Source organism: Geotrypetes seraphini, chromosome 5, assembly GCF_902459505.1.
Source record: "Geotrypetes seraphini chromosome 5, aGeoSer1.1, whole genome shotgun sequence".
Lineage (NCBI taxonomy): Eukaryota > Metazoa > Chordata > Amphibia > Gymnophiona > Dermophiidae > Geotrypetes > Geotrypetes seraphini.
The window spans coordinates 111,957,167-111,977,251 of record NC_047088.1 but is presented as its reverse complement, the minus strand read 5'-3'; the positions used below and the strand labels follow the sequence as shown (position 1 = coordinate 111,977,251).

Sequence of the window (20,085 nt, the reverse complement as noted above, 5' to 3'; positions counted from 1 at the left end):
AGCCTTGTGAATTGTGGATAGCAGGCTGATTTTAGTATGGAGTTAACTTCATTTTGTTTTTATCACACCCCTCCCCAATGTGCTGCTTCTTTCCCTCTGTATGTCCCCTTTGTTTCATGTCATGTCCATATCTGTCTCCTGAGAATATTTTTCTCCTGCCTTTTTTTTTTTTTTTTTTTTTAAATCTCTCTCTCTCTCCTCCTTGTTCTCTGAGTCTTCCCCTCCTTCTTAGTTCAGTCTCTTCCATTTTCTCTCCTTTCCTGATACCCTTTCCTTTCTGGAAAATATAAGGTTGAAAGAAACAGAGAAGATGGGGAGAGGAGGGAGAAACAGATAAAGGCAACATGAAGGAGAAAAAAAACAAATCATGTTTAATAGTGTTTCTGCAAGTAAGAACCACTCAGTCCAAAAGTGGTTGATTTTGCAAATCAGGAATTCAGGCCTTCAAAACAGCTCAATTAGGTGGACTTCGTATAAACTTCTGAATAAGATCCACCATCAACAATGTTAAAACAAGAAACGTGTAATACTAAAACTTACCTCAAGGTGATTTCCTGATACATTGTTCATAACAGAAAAAAAAAAATTCTTTCAGATTACCGGTAGTGGTTCAATTTCAGATTAGTTTGTCCCAGTGATCTGGTTCTTCAGGTATGCTGGTCTTGGAGTACAATAGTTCCAGGGAGAAACTCGGTTTCTTTCATTTTATATGTTATACATAGTGACATAGTAAATGTCGACAGATAAAGAGACCTCCAGAGGCCATCTAGTCTGCCTAGCAAGGTGGCCAGAACTGTATTTGGCACTTTACGCATGTTGCACTTCATGATTAAACACTAGCATACTAAAATATCTCTCTCCTTGAAGTCTGCCTGTCATTGGTCTTATTTACCAACCTCTGGTGCTGCCATCAAAGTTGACTTCAGCTATGGGAGTGACTTTAGTTAACACCTTACCTTAGAACAACAAACAGATTTGTTACTCAGGAAATGTTTCTCAGTTCTTTGGAAACTCTGAACCATTAAAAAATATTTTTATACAGCTTCCTTTCGTTTGTTAGTTAAGTCACGATACTGAGTATTCTTGATTATTGTAATTTAATCTACTTGGGTGCCTATAAGAAAATCTTCAAAAAACTAAGAGTGGTTCAAAACACTGCTGTCCGACTGATTTTCAGTCTGAAAAAATGGGAGCATGTTACTCCTTATTACCAAAAATTACACTGGCTGCCAATTGAAACTAGAGTTTTATTCAAATTTGCATGTATTTTCTTCAAATTAATCTTCGGTATTTCCCCAGGTTACCTTGTTTCCCATTTCTCTTTAAATCATTCCAATAAGCCCACACGTAGAGTCCAGTTATTCATATATCCTACTGTCAAATTGTGTCATTTGAAGAGATTTCTCGAGAGAACTTTCTCTTTCCAGGCAGCCAAAATGAACACCTGGTTTGCAAAATCATGCCAGGAGTCTCATCCTATTATTTTTTTTAGAAAACTATTAAAGACACAACTATTTGCCAAATTTGTAACCCAAGCTTCCTAATGCTTTTTAAATACAACATGTATTGTGTACATTCTAGAAATTGATGTATCTTTTTAACTGTATATTCGCTGGATGTTCAGCCTTATCTGCTGTGAACAACCTAGAACCATTCGTGGTCTGGCGGTATATAAGAATAAATTATTATTATTATTTAAGGCTTGCTTTAATTGGATTCCATCCTTTTTCTGTATAGAGATCCTCTGCATTTATCACTTTGAAAGGTTGTTTGTTTGTTTTGGCAGGCACCAAGATATCCCCACAAGAAGTCGTTATGTACGTCTTGTAGACAGCGTGCGCGATAATGCAGGAACTGTGCGGTAAGCTGTTAATATAGTATGAAACTGTAATTATTGTTTTTTGGGTTTTTAAAAAAATTATTTATTTATCATATTTTCCATAACATATCAAGTATCCACTTGTACAGAAAGGTGAAGTTAAGTAAAGAAACAAACATTACAAATTATAATAATATAAACAACCATAGTAAGAAATTTAAAGCTTAACTTCAGCTCAAGTCCTCAATACTAGGGTCCAAAAAGTAGAATCAGCGAGCAATTAATAGACACATTTAAGAAAAAGAAGAAAACAGGAAATTCAATCAGCTGAAGGGAATGTCCAAATTAAACAATAAGCACTCATGTTGTCCCTGCTTTCAGGCGGGCAGCCGACAAGAAGGTCAAGGTTGTCAGTTGGCTAGGATCAAAGAAAACATATTTTTGCATTTGATGCTATATCACACATTTACATGGGTGATGAAGAAAAAAAGTTGCCCCAAGAGCAGTAACACCTGGTTTTAAGATCAGAAATTCTTGTGCCAGGTCTGGAAACATTTGTATTTTATATCCAAGAAATTATTTTAATTTATTTTTGAAGAAAAGTCTAAATAACCAGTTTTTATCTGGTGCTAAGACTACTGTAAGGAGAAGTGTTGCCGGTGTAGCCATTTCCCTATCCGAACGTTCCAATATCATTGTAATATTTAGTGACTGCTGATCATCTTGTAATTTTTGTTGTTCTTGTTCTTCTTCTCTTCGTACAAGCAAATAATAAACCTGGGTAAATGGTGGCAACAGTTTTTCTGAAATTTCTAAGACCTCCTTCATGTAACGTTTTAAGATGTCTCTGGGAGATATTGCCGCAACTGTAGGAAAATTAATCAATCTGAGATTATTATTGCGAGAGAAGTTTTCTAAAGACTCCAATTTCCTTCTCAAATTTATATTATCTCTCACTAATGTTTCTGTGATCTGTTTAGAGGCAACATTAGACTTTTTAAGGTCTTGTAATTCAGTTTTAAGATTTTTAATATCAGTTTCTTGAATATTTACTTTTTGCTCCAGCTGAACCAGTTGGGGCTTAATTGATTTGGCCAGGTCTGCCACGAGATCCCAAATAGCATCAAGGGTTACCTCTCAGGGTTTCTCTAATGTAGTAGAAAGTTTTTTAAGTTCAATTTTTGTATTCTCACAAACCGACCTCTCCTCCTGGTGGCGACTCTTCCGTTCGCAATTCACCTTCTGAGTAGTAGAAACCTCAGGCTCCACGGGACTCTCCTGTAGATGTAGGGATTCCAAGCTCCCCTCTCTTATGTCAAAGGCCTCCGGGGAGAAAAGCACACCGCCCTCTGATTGCTCCTCCATCTGCGGGAAGCTGGCAGTCTGAGGGAGAGTGGGAGGTGCTCTGGTGTTGGGGCTCAACGTGATCTCCAGTCCCGCTACAGACTACTTCAGCGGGGATGCCGACGCAGCCGACACTTCCTGCATTGGGCGCAGGAGCTCGTCGATATTACCGAATCTGTCTGGGCTGGGACGCCGCAAGGCTCCAGCGGCACTACAGCCTCTCCTTTTCAGCATCTCCAGAGGTAAAACTTCTTAGAAGCAAAGAAAAACAAAATATTGCTCGAGCGTCTGTGCTGATCCGCTCAGCTGACCGTTCCATCCGTCATCTTGGACAGCAGTAATTATTGTTATTGATTAAAGTAAAGCATAATTAAATGATTTATCTTAAGACAAGCAGGTGCAATGGAGCTATATATGGGTCATATAATTCTGTCTTATACTGACATGGAAGACTTTAAGTGTTATGTAGAATAGACTTCAAACATTTTGGTTGTTTCTTGTACAGTGCCAGATTCTCAGTTTTTACCTTTCCTATAAGAAGGCATTCTATAAGACTTCTGTCACAGCCTTGGGGGGGAGAGGAATTTCTTATTCTTTATGCTATCTGAAATATTTTCCCTTTTTAGTAACCTCAGGTTGTCAACACTTGAGAGGATTGTTAGTCTGTTGCTTTTATACATAATATCATCATTATATAAAACACCAATAACTAAATCTAGAACAGATTCATGAAGTGTGAATTGGAAGACAATAAAAAAAATCCATAAATGGGCAGTAAAATGTAAACGGACAAATACTGGAGGGAGAGAGTGGTGCAGTGGTTTAAAGCTACAGTCTCAGCACCCTGAGGTTGGTGGTTCAAACCCACGCTATTCCTTGTGACTCTTGGGGGTAGAAGAACGCTAGAGGAGTCATGTTTACAGCACTGTAGCACTTTTTGCACAACTTCACTTTCTATTTATGTCCAGTGGTTACGTTAAATATCCAACCCGAGAAGAAATCCCAGATAAGCAGAATATCTATGTGTTTCAGTATCTGGCAGGAGGTTGGTAATGGGGCAGCAAAATTTATGAAGGCCCCAGTTTAACCACTACAGCATGTTATTATTGCACCAATGGTTATATGGACTGAGCACTTTGCTAGTTTATAAGGACATTTAATACAACATTGTTTTTAACAAAGAATAATTAATAAAGGGGAGCAGGAAGCAGAGGAGGCAGGCAGCGTTGGTGCTGAGCACCGAAGAAAGCAGAAGGGAGTAGGAGGACAGTAGGCTCGGGGTAGCGGCGAGAGTTCGCTCCGCCCCCCCCCCACGCGTCACAGGCAGCGCCGGACTCCCCCTTGAAAAGGGGAGGAGCCAGCGCGGCACACGCGGTGCCGAAGAGAGAGGAGGAGAGAAGGGGAGCAGGAAGCAGAGGAGGCAGGCAGCGTTGGTGCTGAGCACCGAAGAAAGCAGAAGGGAGTAGGAGGACAGTAGGCTCGGGGTAGCGGCGAGAGTTCGCTCCGCCCCCCCCCCCCACGCGTCACAGGCAGCGCCGGACTCCCCCTTGAAAAGGGGAGGAGCCAACGGCGCCCAGCCGTTCGGCGCGCGGCGAAGGCGTGCGGTAAAGGCGCTCGCCTTAGCGAGAGCGCCTTTGCGAAGGGCCTTGCAAGGGACGAGCGCTACTCTCAAGAACACCAGAGGAGAACAGACCGGTAAGGAACCGACAAGCACAGAAGAGAAGGAAGAGACAGACACAAAAGAAACCAACCCGCACATACAATCAAGGTGAGGTAGAGCAGAGACAGCACACACGAGAGAGACAACAAGGCAAGAAACACAAGGAAGCAGCAGGTAAGGAACACAAGCACACAAAGGCACAGGCACTGTAACACAAACAGACTCACTCAAATAGGAAGACTGCAGTCAGGAAGTCAGAAGGTAAGGGGGAGGTAGGATCAGTAGGAAAAAGAGCAGCAGTAGGTCACAACAAATCACTCAGATAACCCACGAGTGAAGCACGAAATGGAAGCCCAAGGAAGTCAGAAGATGAGCTTTCCTGTCTTCTGTATCGACTGCAATATGTATGACTACCTCCCTTCGGGGATCCAGGCATACATTTGCGATCGATGCATGGAGATGGATAGCTTGAAATGTCAGGTAAGACTATTGGAGGGAACAGTGATGGAACTTGAAGACAGAATCCGAGCACAGGAGAAGATTCTAGTGGAGCACAGCCCAAACGACGAGGTCAAGGATCTAGAAATGTTCATAGAGGAAGCCCATCAGCACCACGTAGAGATCCCAGGGCTGGAAAACTGTACTCAGGAAACCCAAGTGAGGAGAGAAGACACCCATGCAAACACAGAAGAAAATGAAGACGAGGTAGGAGACAACCGCACACCAGGAGGAATAGTGAGAGCACAGGAAGATGTCCCCCCACCCAAAGAACAGGAAACAATTTCAAGAGTATCATTGGAGGAAGAAGACAGGCCCTACTCCAAGGACGTGGACCTACGCCCCCCAAGGAACTCCCGAATAAAGAAGATGGGGATCATCGTAGGCGACTCCATTATACGACACGTGGACAGCCACACCGCAGGAGGAAGAGAGGACAGAGTAGTCACCTGTCTGCCTGGAGCAAGAGTAAAGGATGTGACCAACAGGATCTCCAGGATCATAGATGGCGCACGGGGAGTGGACACCGCTGTGCTTATCCACGTAGGAACAAATGATGTGAGCGGGCGGAAGTATAACAGGGAAGAGCTGAAGGGCCAGCTCCGCTCACTCGGAAGACAACTGAAGATCAGGGAGGTGAAGGTGGCCTTCTCTGAAATCCTCCCTGTACCAAGAGCAGATGGAAAGAGACAAGGGGAATTGCAAGTGATCAACGCCTGGATGAGACGATGGTGCGAAGACGAAGGCTTCGACTTCGTGCGCAACTGGACGGCGTTCTGGGGAAAAAGTAAATACTACAGAAGGGATGGACTACACCTCAACAAGGAAGGAGCAAGAGTTTTGGCAGGCAACATGAAGAAAGCAATAGAGAAGGCTTTAAACTGAAGGACAGGGGAAAGCCGACAGTCGACCACCGGTCGATGGCACGGACAACAGGATGCCCCGACGTAGGAACAAAGGACTACTACTCATACACAAGAGAGGTCGACCTCACAGCCAACAAAGGAGAACAAGCAGGAAGGGACAACTCAGACACAGGAGGGGATGACCACACAGCAAACATGGGAGATAACACAGGAGCAGTAAAGGATACCGTAAATGAAACTGTAAGGACAGCCAAGAGTAGAAGGTCCAAAAAGGTAACACGAAGGGAACTTAGATGTATGTATACAAATGCTAGAAGTCTAGGAAACAAAATGGGAGAACTAGAGACGATAGCAAGACATGAGAACATGGATATCATTGGCATAACAGAAACATGGTGGAATGAAGAAAACAAATGGGACACAGTACTACAGGGATACAAACTATATAGAAGGGATCGAGAAGGGCAGAAAGGTGGAGGTATCGCCCTATATGTTAAGGAAGGAATAGATTCTGTTGGAATGATTACAACAGACAGGAAAGAGAAGCTGGAGTCCCTCTGGATCAAAATTCCTGGTCACAATGGCGCAGATACAAAAATTGGCCTTTACTATCGTCCCCCAGGACAGGCGGAGGTCACTGACTCAGAAATGATGGAGGAAATCAAACAAGTATGCAAGACAGGCAATGTAGTTATATTGGGAGACTTCAATTTCCCAGGAATAGACTGGAAACTAGGAGCCTCCAACTGTGGCAAGGAGGCCAAGTTCCTGGAGGTGCTAGGGGATTGCTTCCTGGAGCAAATGGTAAAAGAGCCGACAAGAGGCGACGCCACCTTGGACTTGGTCCTAAATGGTCTCACCGGACCGATAACAGAAGTAGAAGTCATGGTTCCACTGGGAACGAGTGATCACAATGTAATCAACTTTAAACTTGACATCGGGAAAGGGAAACATGCCAAAACCTTAACCACCACCTTAAACTTTAAAAAGGGTAAATACGATTGCATGAGAGCCATGGTAACAAAACGACTCGAGAAGATGGTGGACAAACTTGAAACAGTAGACCAGGCATGGTGCCTATTGAAAAATACTATTGCAGAAGCACAAGATCTCTACATTCCGAGGATTTCCAAAGATCGGAGAACTAAAGGCAAAGGAGAACCAGCATGGCTTACCATACAGGTGAAGGAAGCCATAAAAGAAAAGAAGGACTCTTTCAAAAAATGGAAATGCACGAAGACAACCGAAGCCTGGAACAAACATAAAGATGAACAGAAGAAATGTCACAAGGCGGTGAGGGATGCAAAACAGGACTATGAGGAAAAAATAGCCCGGGAGGCCAAAAACTTCAAGCCCTTCTTTAGATACGTGAAAGGGAAAAAACCTGCAAAAGAGGCAGTGGGACCCTTGGACGACATGGGAAGAAAAGGGTACATCAAGGAAGATAAACAAATCGCAGACAAACTAAATTCCTTCTTTGCGTCTGTCTTTACGAAGGAGGACACCTCAACAATACCTGAAGTGGAGAAACTGTTTACAGGAGAAATAAAGGACAGCCTCACCACAGTTGAAGTGAACTTAGATCAGATATACTACCAGATCGACAAACTTAAAAGTGACAAATCCCCTGGACCGGATGAAATTCACCCGAGAGTCTTGAAGGAATTGAAGGTAGAAATCGGAGAGTTACTGCAAAAACTTGCAAACCTGTCAATCAGAACTGGTCAGATACCAGACGACTGGAGGAAAGCGAACGTCACGCCAATTTTCAAAAAAGGATCGAGAGGAGAACCGGGCAACTATAGACCTGTGAGTCTTACATCTGTCCCCGGCAAGATGATTGAATCACTGATCAAGGATAGCATAGTTCAGCACTTGGACACACATGACTTGATGAAACCCAGTCAACATGGATTCAGGAAAGGGAAATCGTGTTTGACGAATTTACTCCAATTCTTTGAGACCGTGAACGAGCAAATTGATAGTGGAAAGCCGGTGGACATAATATACTTGGACTTCCAGAAAGCATTTGACAAAGTTCCACACAAAAGACTTCTTAGGAAACTACAAAGCCATGGCATAGAGGGAGATATACAAAGATGGATAGGCAAATGGCTGGAAAACAGGAAGCAGAGAGTGGGCATAAATGGGAAGTTCTCCGACTGGGAGAAAGTGACTAGTGGTGTACCCCAAGGCTCGGTACTTGGGCCGATCCTTTTTAATATTTATATCAATGACCTGGAAAACGGAACATCCAGTGAGATCATCAAGTTTGCAGACGACACAAAACTCTGCCGGGCAATCAGATCGCAGGAGGACAGTGAGGAACTCCAGAGCGACTTGTGTCGGTTAGAAAAATGGGCGGAGAAATGGCAGATGAAGTTCAACGTGGAGAAATGCAAGGTAATGCATTTAGGCAGTAAAAATAAGGAATACGAGTACAGAATGTCAGGTGCAACTCTGGGAAAAAGTGAACAAGAAAGGGATCTGGGTGTACTGATAGATAGGACCCTGAAGCCATCGGCACAATGCGCGGCAGCGGCAAATAAGGCAAATAGAATGTTGGGCATGATAAAGAAAGGAATCTCGAGTAGATCGGAGAAAGTTATAATGCCGCTTTATAGGGCAATGGTCAGACCCCACTTGGAATACTGCGTCCAACATTGGTCTCCCTACTTAAAGAAGGATATAAAACTGCTGGAGAGGGTGCAGAGACGAGCAACTAAACTAGTGAAGGGTATGGAGAAACTGGAATATGAGGATCGACTTAAAACACTGGGATTGTTCTCCCTTGAGAAAAGGAGACTGCGTGGGGATATGATCGAAACCTTCAAAATACTGAAAGGAATCGACAAAATAGAGCAGAAAAAACTATTTACATTGTCCAATTTGACACGGACAAGAGGACATGAAATGAAGCTAAGGGGAGGCAAGTTCAGGACTAATATCAGGAAGTTCTGCTTCACACAGAGAGTGGTTGACATCTGGAATACTCTCCCAGGGGAGATTATTGCGGAATCGACAGTCCTAGGCTTCAAAAGCAAACTAGATGCATATCTCCTTGAGAGAGGCATATAAAGATATGGTTGGCTATAAAATAAGCCAGGTGTATACCTAGCAGGGCCTCCGCGTGTGCGGATCGCCGGACTTGATGGACCGAAGGTCTGATCCGGAGATGGCGCTTCTTATGTTCTTATGTTATGTAGCTGAGATTTTAGAAATATCTTGAGATTTAAACCAATACTATTCTTTTTTTTATTATTTATAACTGTTTATTGGTTTTGTAAAAACAGCTTATTCAAAGTGCAACAATTAACACATTAAAAAAAATCAACAAACAGCACTTACATACTATGCTTAAATCATGAAACAATCCTCCCTTTCAACCCAACCCCCTCTCCAACATAAAATATAACCTAAGCTTTAAAGGTGTTTGACAATGAATCTAATGGACCCCAAATCTCTTTAAACTTCTGGGATTCACCCGATTGTTCTGCTAACATTCTTTCATACCAATAATACAAACAAAGTGTCTCCCACCAAAATGGAAAATTAAGACGGTCCCAATTTTTCCAGTTCCTTGTAATCAGTTGCAAAGCAACTCCAGATATTATAAGGAAGAGCCTATCTTTAGGATCATCAAGTGGACTTTTAAGCATCAGCGAAGGGTCAAATAAAGCTAGTGGTATAGGAACCCCTAGAATAAAATCAATTTTGCCCCATATAGATCTCCAAAAAGCAAGTATCAAAAGACAGTGGAACAGAAGATGATCTAATGTTCCCACTTCAACTTGACAGTGCCAGCATTTATTAGAATGTGTGTTATATAGTTTTTGTAGTCTCACTGGGGTCAAGAATATTCTGTATAATAAGAAGTATAAAGTTTGCCTCATAGCAGCTGAAGCTGTACATCACACTCTAGGATTCAAAATTTGGGGCCACTGAGTGGCAGAGATATTGTGTTGTATTTCCAGACTCCAAATATCACGTAAATGTGTTTTGGGATTTTTAGAAGCCTGATGCCCTTGAAAGTCCATTTGAAAACACAAGAAGGGAAAACCATGATGGCTTGTTAAAGTGTGCCATTCAAGAATCCCTTTTTGGATAGCTTGCTTTATTGCAACACAAAAAAAAACCCAAAAAGGGAGACCCAATAATCCACAGTAAAAACAATCCAAAGATGAAAACAATAGACTGTGGATGTTTTTATTTGCTCTTTACAATAAAAATACAAATAAAAGTCTGAATTAGTAATACACATATGATTGTCCTGACGGAACCTACACGGTTCATGTTTTGGTAAGACCGCCTTCCTCAGGGGTCCTAAGTGGGATAAGATATAATGAGATGAAATAAGAAAGATAAATGAGAAATAAAAATGATGTGAAGGTAACTGTGATGCCAACCATATGCATGCATATTTGATGACTGATCTTTACCACAACATAAAAAGAATGAGAGAAGTGCCAAGACCACAAGATTGATATCTGACGGGTTTTGTTGCTCAAAGACATTCTTTAAATAATACCAGATTGGCATTTCATTTGCTAAATTTAGCAAAAACAATGGATGATCCGGCTTTCTCTGTTTCTTTGGATGTAGAGAAGGCCTTTGATCGTGTAGCATGGACTTTCATGTATCAAGCAATGGATTTGTTTGGAATAGGATCCGGATTTATTCAAATGATTCAAACCTTGTATAGCTCCCCTTCTGCCAGATTATATATTAATAATACATTTTCAGAGCGTTTTTGTCTAAAGAGGGGAGTTAGACAAGGATGTCCCTTATCTCCTTTGCTTTTTGATATTGTTTTGGAACCCTTGTTGTTGGCCATTCAGCAGGCAAAGGAGATACAGGGAATTCCATATGCAGGTTGAGATTATATGCAGATGATATTTTGCTTCATTTGAAGAATTCTGAATCGACCATCCGGCATTTACTGGAATTGATTGATCAATTTGGCAAATTTTCTGGGTACAAAATAAATTGGAGTAAATCAGATGTTCTTCCATTAAATGTGCTTTGTGTAAAAGGATTATTTGACCCATTCCTATTCCTTTGGAAGGAAGAGGGTATAAAATATTTGGGTATCGTGATTCAAAGAACATTGGAAGATACAATGACAGTAAATGAAAAATCCTTATTATTGAAAGTCAAAGAAATGTGCAAGCATTGGAATCCTTTACATCTTTCTTGGTGAGGGAGAGTCCAAACCATCAAAATGATGATTTTTGCCTTTGGTTTGCTACCAAAAGAGTATGTTGCCAGTTTATTTTCAAGGGTCCTTCTATAAAAAATTGAATGGGATCCTTACAAAATTTATTTGGTTGGGTAAAACTGCTAGAATTGCTTTAGTATCTTTGCAATAATCACAATCGACGGGTGGGGTAAATTTTCCAAATTTTTATAGGTATCATCAAGCCTTCATATTGCATCAGGGTATGTAATGGATCCTTCCTGAACTCATGGAGAATCTACTGGACTGGCTCATGTCCCCATTATGTCTGAGCCATATTTTGAGTATCAAGTTGCCTAGACTATATAAGGACAATAGTATTCTTTTTCCACCTGGAATACTTTAAAATTTATTAATAATTTAATACCTACTTCAATACAACAATCCACGTGTCAATCTCTATGATTAAACTCCAAGATGCAAATTGGTGAGTCTAAAATCCTCTGGAAACTTTGGCTTCAGGCAGGCATGCATACTTTGGATGATGTGATCTCAAATGGGAAAATGCTAAATTTATTACAACTGCAACAATCATTCGGCATATCAAAGTCTCAAATTTATAAATGGTTGCAGTTGAAACAGGCCATTCAGAAAGGGTTCTCTGATTGGCGCAACTTGCTGAGCCTGTTTCCAGACAGCTAGGGCATCTGGCCACCAAGTGGTTATTTGAATAAAAAACCTAAAACAAGCCTAAAAGACATTTGGAGCATTGAGTTAAAGCAGCAGATTTCTGCTACTCAGTGGCCACGGATTTGGACTTGGAGGATGAGATGGACAACGTCTGCATCTATGAGACAAACCTGGTTCTTTTTGTTACATAGAATTTTTTGGACCCCAGTTCGTTTGCAAAAGTTGGACAGTTCAAAGTCTAATAGAAGCTGGCATTGTCATCTTGAAGTAAGGACACTGGATCATTTGTTGTTTTATTGTCCCTTGATAACTCAATTTTTGTAAATCAATGTGGTGACAAATTAATAGGATATTGGAAACATCGATTCCGTTGTCCTATGATGTAATCATTTGTGGGATGTTGTTGAACGCTAAAAATCCATTAGACAGGTATAAAAGCAGACTCCTTATAATTATGACAGGGATTGCCATGCAAATGATTACTAAGAATTGGAAAAACTGGGACAGGCTAAATTTTTCCTTTTGGTGGGAAACTTTGTCTATGTTATAGATATGAAAAATTGAATTCAAAAATATTGGGTCATAATAAATTATTTAAAACAACATGGGGTCCATTAACGAATTTTGGTAACTGATTAGTTATATAATGCCTTTATTTCCTATTTGATTTGCACACACATCCTGGTAGGGAGGAAGGAGGGGGAAATAAATTTTGTATTATTCTTTGATCGAATGTAGTGCTGTTAATGATATTAATTGTATTCAAAATTTATTGCACTTTGTACTCGAATTGAAAATCAAAAAAGAATTAAAAAAAAAAAAAGCAGAAGCCCTAACAGCAGTGACAGGAGGCTGCTTCTCCTGTCACTACTGTCAGGGCTCTGCGCATGTCTCAATCACTCACTGAGCAATTGAGTCGGTGGGTTTGCATGGATGAAAGAAATTTGCACTGATCTAAGGCAGTGAGATAGGAGGTAACGTCCTTGGGGCCGAATTAAGAGCCGAGATTCATGAATTAGGGACCCGTGTTGAAGACACGGAACAGTTATTAGACGAACAGGCAGATGCCCTAGAAATGGTGGACAAACATTTGGAAATTTTACGAGCAGGTAATGCTTCTTTGCAAGATAAATTAGAGGACTTAGAAAACCGCAGTAGACAGAACAACTTAAGTTTTCGGGGCCTTCCTGAGGTTCCCACTTATACTGACTGTGAGCATGTGGTGCAACAAATCGCAAGTTCCCTGCTGAAGGTGGAGACTCAGACTATTCAGCTGGACAGAGCCCACTATGCTTTGGGTATACCTTCCAATAATCGGCCAAAATATATTGTGGCCTGTTTCACCAGCTATAAGATTAAGGATCGAGTGTTACAAGCAATAAGGAAGGAGGACAACTTTGTCTGGGATTCATACCCCGTTGAGATTTGCCAAGACTTGTCGAGCATGACGCTGTGGCGCCATGCCATTTACTTGACATCTTCATGAGCTAAACATAAAGTGTAAATGCCGTCATCCTTTTGCTCTTGTGTTTTACAAAGATGGGAAACTACAACAGATCCGCACGCTGCAAGAAGCTCAAGGACTTTTTCCTCAGGATACAACATCTACCTTTCCGCCGTCATCGGCAGCTACTGGGCTGAATTTGAGACCTCGACCCAGATGGCAGCAGGTTATGAAGGGCAAAGGCCGCCTGCAGCATCAGCAATCATCTTCGGCAATGTCTGCGGAGTAGTCTGGCACCTGAACATGCTTATTGGACTTAATGTTGGTCTTTGCTTCATGATGTTTGATTAGTGTTTCCTAAGTGTATGGGTGATTCCTTGTTTTGGGGCATGGCTCTTCTTATCTATTTAGTGACTGCATACTATTTCTGTATAGTGATGGTGGTTGGCCTGGGTACGCTCCCTCACTCTTTTCTTTCTACAGTATTTGGGTTGTGCATTTTGAGTCTCGAAACCAATCGGTGGAATCATGTTGGGGGTTTATTTGGGGGGTGTTTTTGTGGATTTTTTAAGTTTGTTTTTCTTTACTGGTTGGTTGGGGGGGAGGTTCTAGGTTTAGGTTGCTGTTTTCAGGACTCATGTCTGTTATACGTTGCTTGTCTCTTATGTAAAACAGAGGTGTCCAACCTTTTGGCTTCCCTGGGCTGCATTGGCCGAAAAAGTTTTTTCTGGGGCCGCGCAAACACTGCAGCAAGGCAGAGGAGGGAGCCAGCAAGACGATAAACACCCGGGGCAGCAGAGGAAAATACTGCATCGCCCTCGACCGGGGCCGCACAAAATACTTCACAGGGCTGCAGGTTGGACACCCCTGATGTAAAAGGTTTAAACTCCCCACTTAAACATCACCTATTTTTTCAGGATTTTTTAAGGGCACATAATCATTTAGCTTTTATTCAGGAAACTCATTTATTGTCCTCTCATGAGCTTTATTATAGGCATCACAATTTTCCTTCTTTATTTTTTGCATCTAATCAACAGCATAAAAAAAACAACCCAGGGGGTTTTAATAGCTCTATCCAGGGATATTCCTTGGCAGGTTAAAAAAATATTTAGAGATAAAGAGGGTAGATATTTACTCCTTATAGTGATGGTTGGTATGTTTATTTTCCTAATGAGGGCCATATTTCTTTTTTTGACTCTTTGACTAACCTTCTTTTTCAGCATGCTGAAGGTTGTTTACTTTTGGGAAGGGATTTTAATTTAATATTGCATCCTACTTTAGATAATTCAGCTTCTCATATGAATTATAGCAATGCGGCTAGAGGCGCTTTTAGCACTTTTTTGCAGCAGTGGTCTCTTTTTGACCTTTGGAGGAAGTCCCACCTCCAGGATAGGGATTATACTTTTTGCTCTGCGGTCCACAAGACCTTTTCTCACATTGATTACTGGCTCGGGGATTCTCGTCTTCTTGGTTTGACAACGGAGGCGGAGATCTTGCCTTGTTCTTGGTGTGATCATTCTCCTCTGCTTTTGGAGTTCACTTGTTTCTAGTTGGATAATAGAGCTTTTAGATGGCATCTTAATGATGCCTTATTGCTGACTCCGCAGCATGTTGAGCAATTTGAGAGTGAATTAAAAGATTATTTGGCTCGCAATAACAATAGGGAGGTGGATTCCTCTATACTTTGGGAAGGGCATAAGGCGATGATGTGTGGCCGCTTGATTGCATTACAGTCTTATGTATGTAAATCCACATGGAGGCTCGACTTAAGGGTGGGAGCGTGCACATCAGCACTATCTCAACAGCTGCATGATCTGCGTTTAGGTTTGCATAAGTTGCATCTAGAATCGCTTGTTACTAACAAACTCATTTTGCATCTAGAATCGCGTATACAACAAACTCATTTTGAGTTTGGTAATAAACCTAGTTGGTTGCTGGCGCAGAAGTTGAAAAAGCAGGAGGAGCGTACAGCTATCCCTCCACAGGGTACAGGGCCACAGGGTACTTTGTGTACATCTCTGGATTCTATTTGTGAAGTTTTACTCATTATTATACTACTCTTTATACTCCTGATCTTGCCCCTTCTATGGTAGAGATTGAACAATTTTTGCATATTGTTGCTCTTTCTTCCCTGCAGATCTTGGCGGTGGATGATCTTTCTCGTTCTATAGAATTAGAGGAAATTCAGGAAGCTATTCATGATCTGCCTTTGGGCAAGTCTCCTGGCCCCGATGGGTTTTTTAATCGATGAAATAAACGCTTTGGTGTTATTTTGGATCCTATTCTTCTTCACATTTTTCATTCATTTGATCAGGCTGCTGTTCTCCCGCATTCTTGGCGTTTGGCTTCAATTACCTTACTTTTAAAACCGGGTAAGGATTTCCATTATTGTCAGTCTTATAGACCTATTTCCTTATTGGGGACAGACTGCAAAATATTCGCTAAACGACTTCAACGTTATTTACCTGATTTGATACGAGGATCAGGCAGGATTTTATGTAGGGTAGACAAACTTTTGACAATATTAGATGGGTCATCCATGAAATCCAATATACCCATGATAACTATATCTCAATGCTCTTATTGTCCCTTGATGCCGAAAAGGCATTTGATAGTGTATTGGCCATTCTTGTTTGCGGTTCTACAGCAGATGGGCATTGAGGGGCGCTTTATGTCTTGGCTTAATCTATGCGGAACCTCTGGCTTTTTTGAGAATTAATCAATCGCATTCTTTGGTATTCCCTCTTCATAGAGGGATACAACAGGGTTGTCCTCTTTCGCCCTTATTATTTGCTATGGTTATGGAGCCTCTAGCTCAATCCATTCGTGATCATGGGGGGATAGGGGGACTCTCCTTGGGTTGCTTACATTTGAAGGTTAATTTATTTGCGGATTATGTTCTGTTTACGGTCACCCGGCCGGCGGAGTCTCTGCCTCCCCTCATGACTCTGTTGCGAACTTATGGTAATCTTTCAGGGTTTAAAGTAAATCTTAAGTCAGAGATATTGAATATTACATTGCCTCAAAGCACTGTGGACCTACTTAAACCTTGTTATCCATTCCGCTGGGCAGTCAAGAGTATAAAATATTTGGGAATTAACATTACTCGGTGGGTGGAGGATCTTTTCTCTGCTAATCTTCCGTCTAAAACTCAGGAATTATTTCGACTTCTGGATACCTGGGAAGGGAGGGGGATTTCTTGAACTGGCAGAATTAATGCTGTAAAAATGATAATATTGCCAAAGTTATTATTTCTATTTATGGCTCTCCCCTTTCCTTACCCAGATAAATTTTTTCACCAGCTTAAACGTCGAGTTTATCGATATATTTGGAATAAGAGATCCCCATAAGTTCGGGCTTTGGCATTGCAACATCCTAGGCGTGCAGGGGGGATGGCAGTCCCTGATTTTTTATTTATTTTTTGTATTACAAAGCAGCACATTTGCGGATTTTTCATGATTGGTTGGCTCATCTAAGTTGTAGGTTCGGTTGGAGCAGAGTTGGATTCCCTCTACCCCCTTGTGGGCGGTGCCTTGGTTACCTTCCTCCTCTATTCAAGGCATTGCTCAGAGGTCTCCACTGGCATTACGGAGTCTTTTGGGTATCTGGGGCGGATTAGATCTCAATCTTTCCCAGATCGAACATATTTTTTGCAAAACTCCTTAGGTTATTTGCCGGAATTTCAGCCGGCTTTTATTGATTCTTCTTTTCTGGGATGGGGTAAGCATGGGCTATACACTATAGGACAACTTTGTGAGGAGGAATATGGTCTCTCAGATAGTGATTCTTTTCGATATACCCAGATGCGTACTTTTTTGAACCGTCATGCGGCAAAACACACTTAGAAAAGGCATTATATAAGGGTACTAGCAAGGGGGTTGTGTCCCGAATCTATTTGGCTTTGGTGAACTCTGCTGATCCAATTTTAGTTTACAAACAACATTGGGAAAAGGACCTTCAAATTACTTTTACTGACTAGCAGTGGGATCATAGTCTTTCTAGTTTGCTTAAGGTGTCCATTGATAGTTCTTTACAAGAAAATGGACATAAAATGTTTTGTTGGTATTATATATCAGCTCGTCTTCGAGCCTGGTTTAGCCTGGGTGATGGAGCTTGTTGGCGGGACTGTGGTGCTCAGGGGATATGTTTCATATTTGGTGGGCCTGCCCTAAAATTGGTGGCTTTTGGAAATTAGTACAGTCAAACCTCGGTTTGCGAGTAACACACTTTGCGAGTGTTTTGTAAGACGAGTAAAACATTTGCTAAATTTGAGACTTGCAAACTGAGTGTTGACTCGCTAAACGAGCTCTCAGCTTTGGTGGCCCAGGGGTGGGTACCTGCTTGTGGGTGCCGCAGCCCCTTCAGCAAAGTGGCTTCCTTCCCTTGGGGTCCCCATGCTGCTGCCCTCCTGCTTCGGGCGATGTCTCTGCCGTCCGCCAGCACCTCCCGGCTCCCAATCCAAGCCGGCCACCATCCTGTGCAAGCATGTGCACAAGCTCTCAGCTCCCGAGCCAAGTTGGCCACCACCTCGACAACGTGCGCTACTTGCAAGCACGCACAACTTCGATGAGCACAGGACATTGTATGTGTGTTTGCACGTGGCGCACACATTGGGGTGGCAGCCGGCTTGGCTCAGGAGCTGAGAAGTCATGCGCATGCCAGTCACCAGCCAATTTGCTGAACCAGATATTCAGTGGAAGATATTCGGCTATTGAATATCACTAGATAGCCTGCTGTGTGCTATTTAACCAGCTGGGAACAGCTCTTGGATGGCTAAATAGTGCTGAGTATGGGCCTCTGTGTGTTTAAACATATTGAATATACAAAGTAAGTAAACATGATTGCTTTAAGTTATCTAATCAGGTGAACAAATAAAATAGTTTAAAAGCAAGAGCACTGTGCTCAGAAAATAAAACATCAGGCCCAATTTTTAGACCGCGGAGGCAGCTCGGCTACCTCCTGTGGTCCTCGACGATTCCAGTTGTTCAGTGCTGGAGCCATATCTGGCCACTGGCATTGACTTTCTGGGGCAAAGTTCAGCACTATGGATTTAGCCGGCCAAGTCAATATTCAGCTGCTGGCCGGCTAAGGCCTAGCAGCCAAAGACCTGCCTTTTAGGTAGGTCTTTCTGGCCACATGCCTTAGCCGGCCAGCCGATGAATATTGTCAGTAATCAGGTATGTTGTGTGACTTAACTAGTCACCTTCCACAAACCGGTATTCAGCAGGAGATAGCTGGTCATAGCCCACTGAATATCAACAGATTGTTGGCTATTAATACTCCTTAGCCAGCCGGGAGCCATTCCTAGTTGGCTAACTGCTGAATATCAGCTGGATTGTATATACTCAAATGGATTTAAGATCAGACAAGCATTCTTAAGCAACCACCCAGGTGAAAATTGTAATTAATTAAGCCAAAATGGAATTAAAATGAAATGATATTTTTAGAACAAAGTTGATTACAAAAAAAACCAAGCACATGACATCTATTAACATGAAAAAATGTTAATTATGTAGCCACATTTCAAATAATGCAAAGGAAAAAAGTGTTTTAAGCAGGAAAGACAAAAGCTGACAGCTGCCAATGCCAAATGGAAAAAGTGAAAGTAAGAGTAAAAGAAGCTGGCTGCTCATATTGCAGAAAATAAAATAAAAAAGGGTGGGGGGACATGCATAAAATAATTTTTAAAAAATGCAAAACCAAATCTCAACAAAAACAGTAAGAGCTTAGACTTAACCACGATTGGCATTTCCAAATGTGCCACCATCAAAATGAACCTCGGTTTGCGAGTAATCCGGTTTGCGAGTGTTTTGCAAGATGAGCAGAACACTCAGCAAACTTTTGACTCGCAAACCGAGCACTGCCCTGATAAACGAGCACTTACAGTCCAGGAAGCGCCGCTTCGGGGGATTCCTCTTCCGTCTTCCGGCCAGCCTTCCACGTCGGGTGCCTTCCGCAGGTTGGAGGACCTCTGGGCCTGCGTGGCCGGGTGCCGTCCCGCCTGCGCATTGCGTGTGATGCGCACAACGTCAATCATCGGCGTTGTGCGTGGCGTATGGGTGGGGCAGTGCTCAGCTGCGTGGGCTCAGGTGGGGGCTCTCCAACATGCGGGGGGCATCCGACGTGGAGGGCTGGACGACGGATGGAGGAGGCATCCCTTTGAAGCAGCACTGCGGGGTTCCCTGGCAGCTGGCGGACATTTGAGGCATCCCCCCGAAGCGGCACTGTGGGGTTCTTCTTCGGATTACAGATGGAGGAGGTGGTGCTGCAGCACCCGGCACCCGACAGGTACAGACCCCGGGTTCTGGAACGAATCTTCAGTGTTGCCACTATTTTCTATGGGGAACTTTGCGTTGATAAACGAGCATTTTGGATTATGGGCATGCTCCTGGAACGGATTATGCTCGTAATCCAAGATACCACTGTATATCCAAAGAAAAGAATGCCATGTATGCTCTCTTTTGTACAGTACAGGGGATCATGTATCTGAGTTTCTCTTTTTTTTAGTGTTGCACTATATGCAGAATCAGGATCTTGGGGGGGGGGGGGGGGTTCTGTTTAATTTAAGGGTTTATCTGTGTCCTGTGT

The 20,085-nt window shown here is 42.3% G+C and overlaps 1 protein-coding gene across 3 annotated transcripts in view; it reads left to right on the top strand.

The window, feature by feature from the left end:
- Window positions 1–20,085, top strand: part of PELO (pelota mRNA surveillance and ribosome rescue factor) — a 162,385-nt gene that overhangs the window by 119,386 nt on the left and 22,914 nt on the right. For all 3 annotated transcript variants that reach the window (XM_033946447.1, XM_033946448.1, XM_033946449.1), the window contains one exon: window positions 1,787–1,861. In XM_033946447.1, the coding sequence (XP_033802338.1) occupies window positions 1,787–1,861 (75 nt within the window). The remainder of the gene's footprint in view (window positions 1–1,786; window positions 1,862–20,085) is intronic.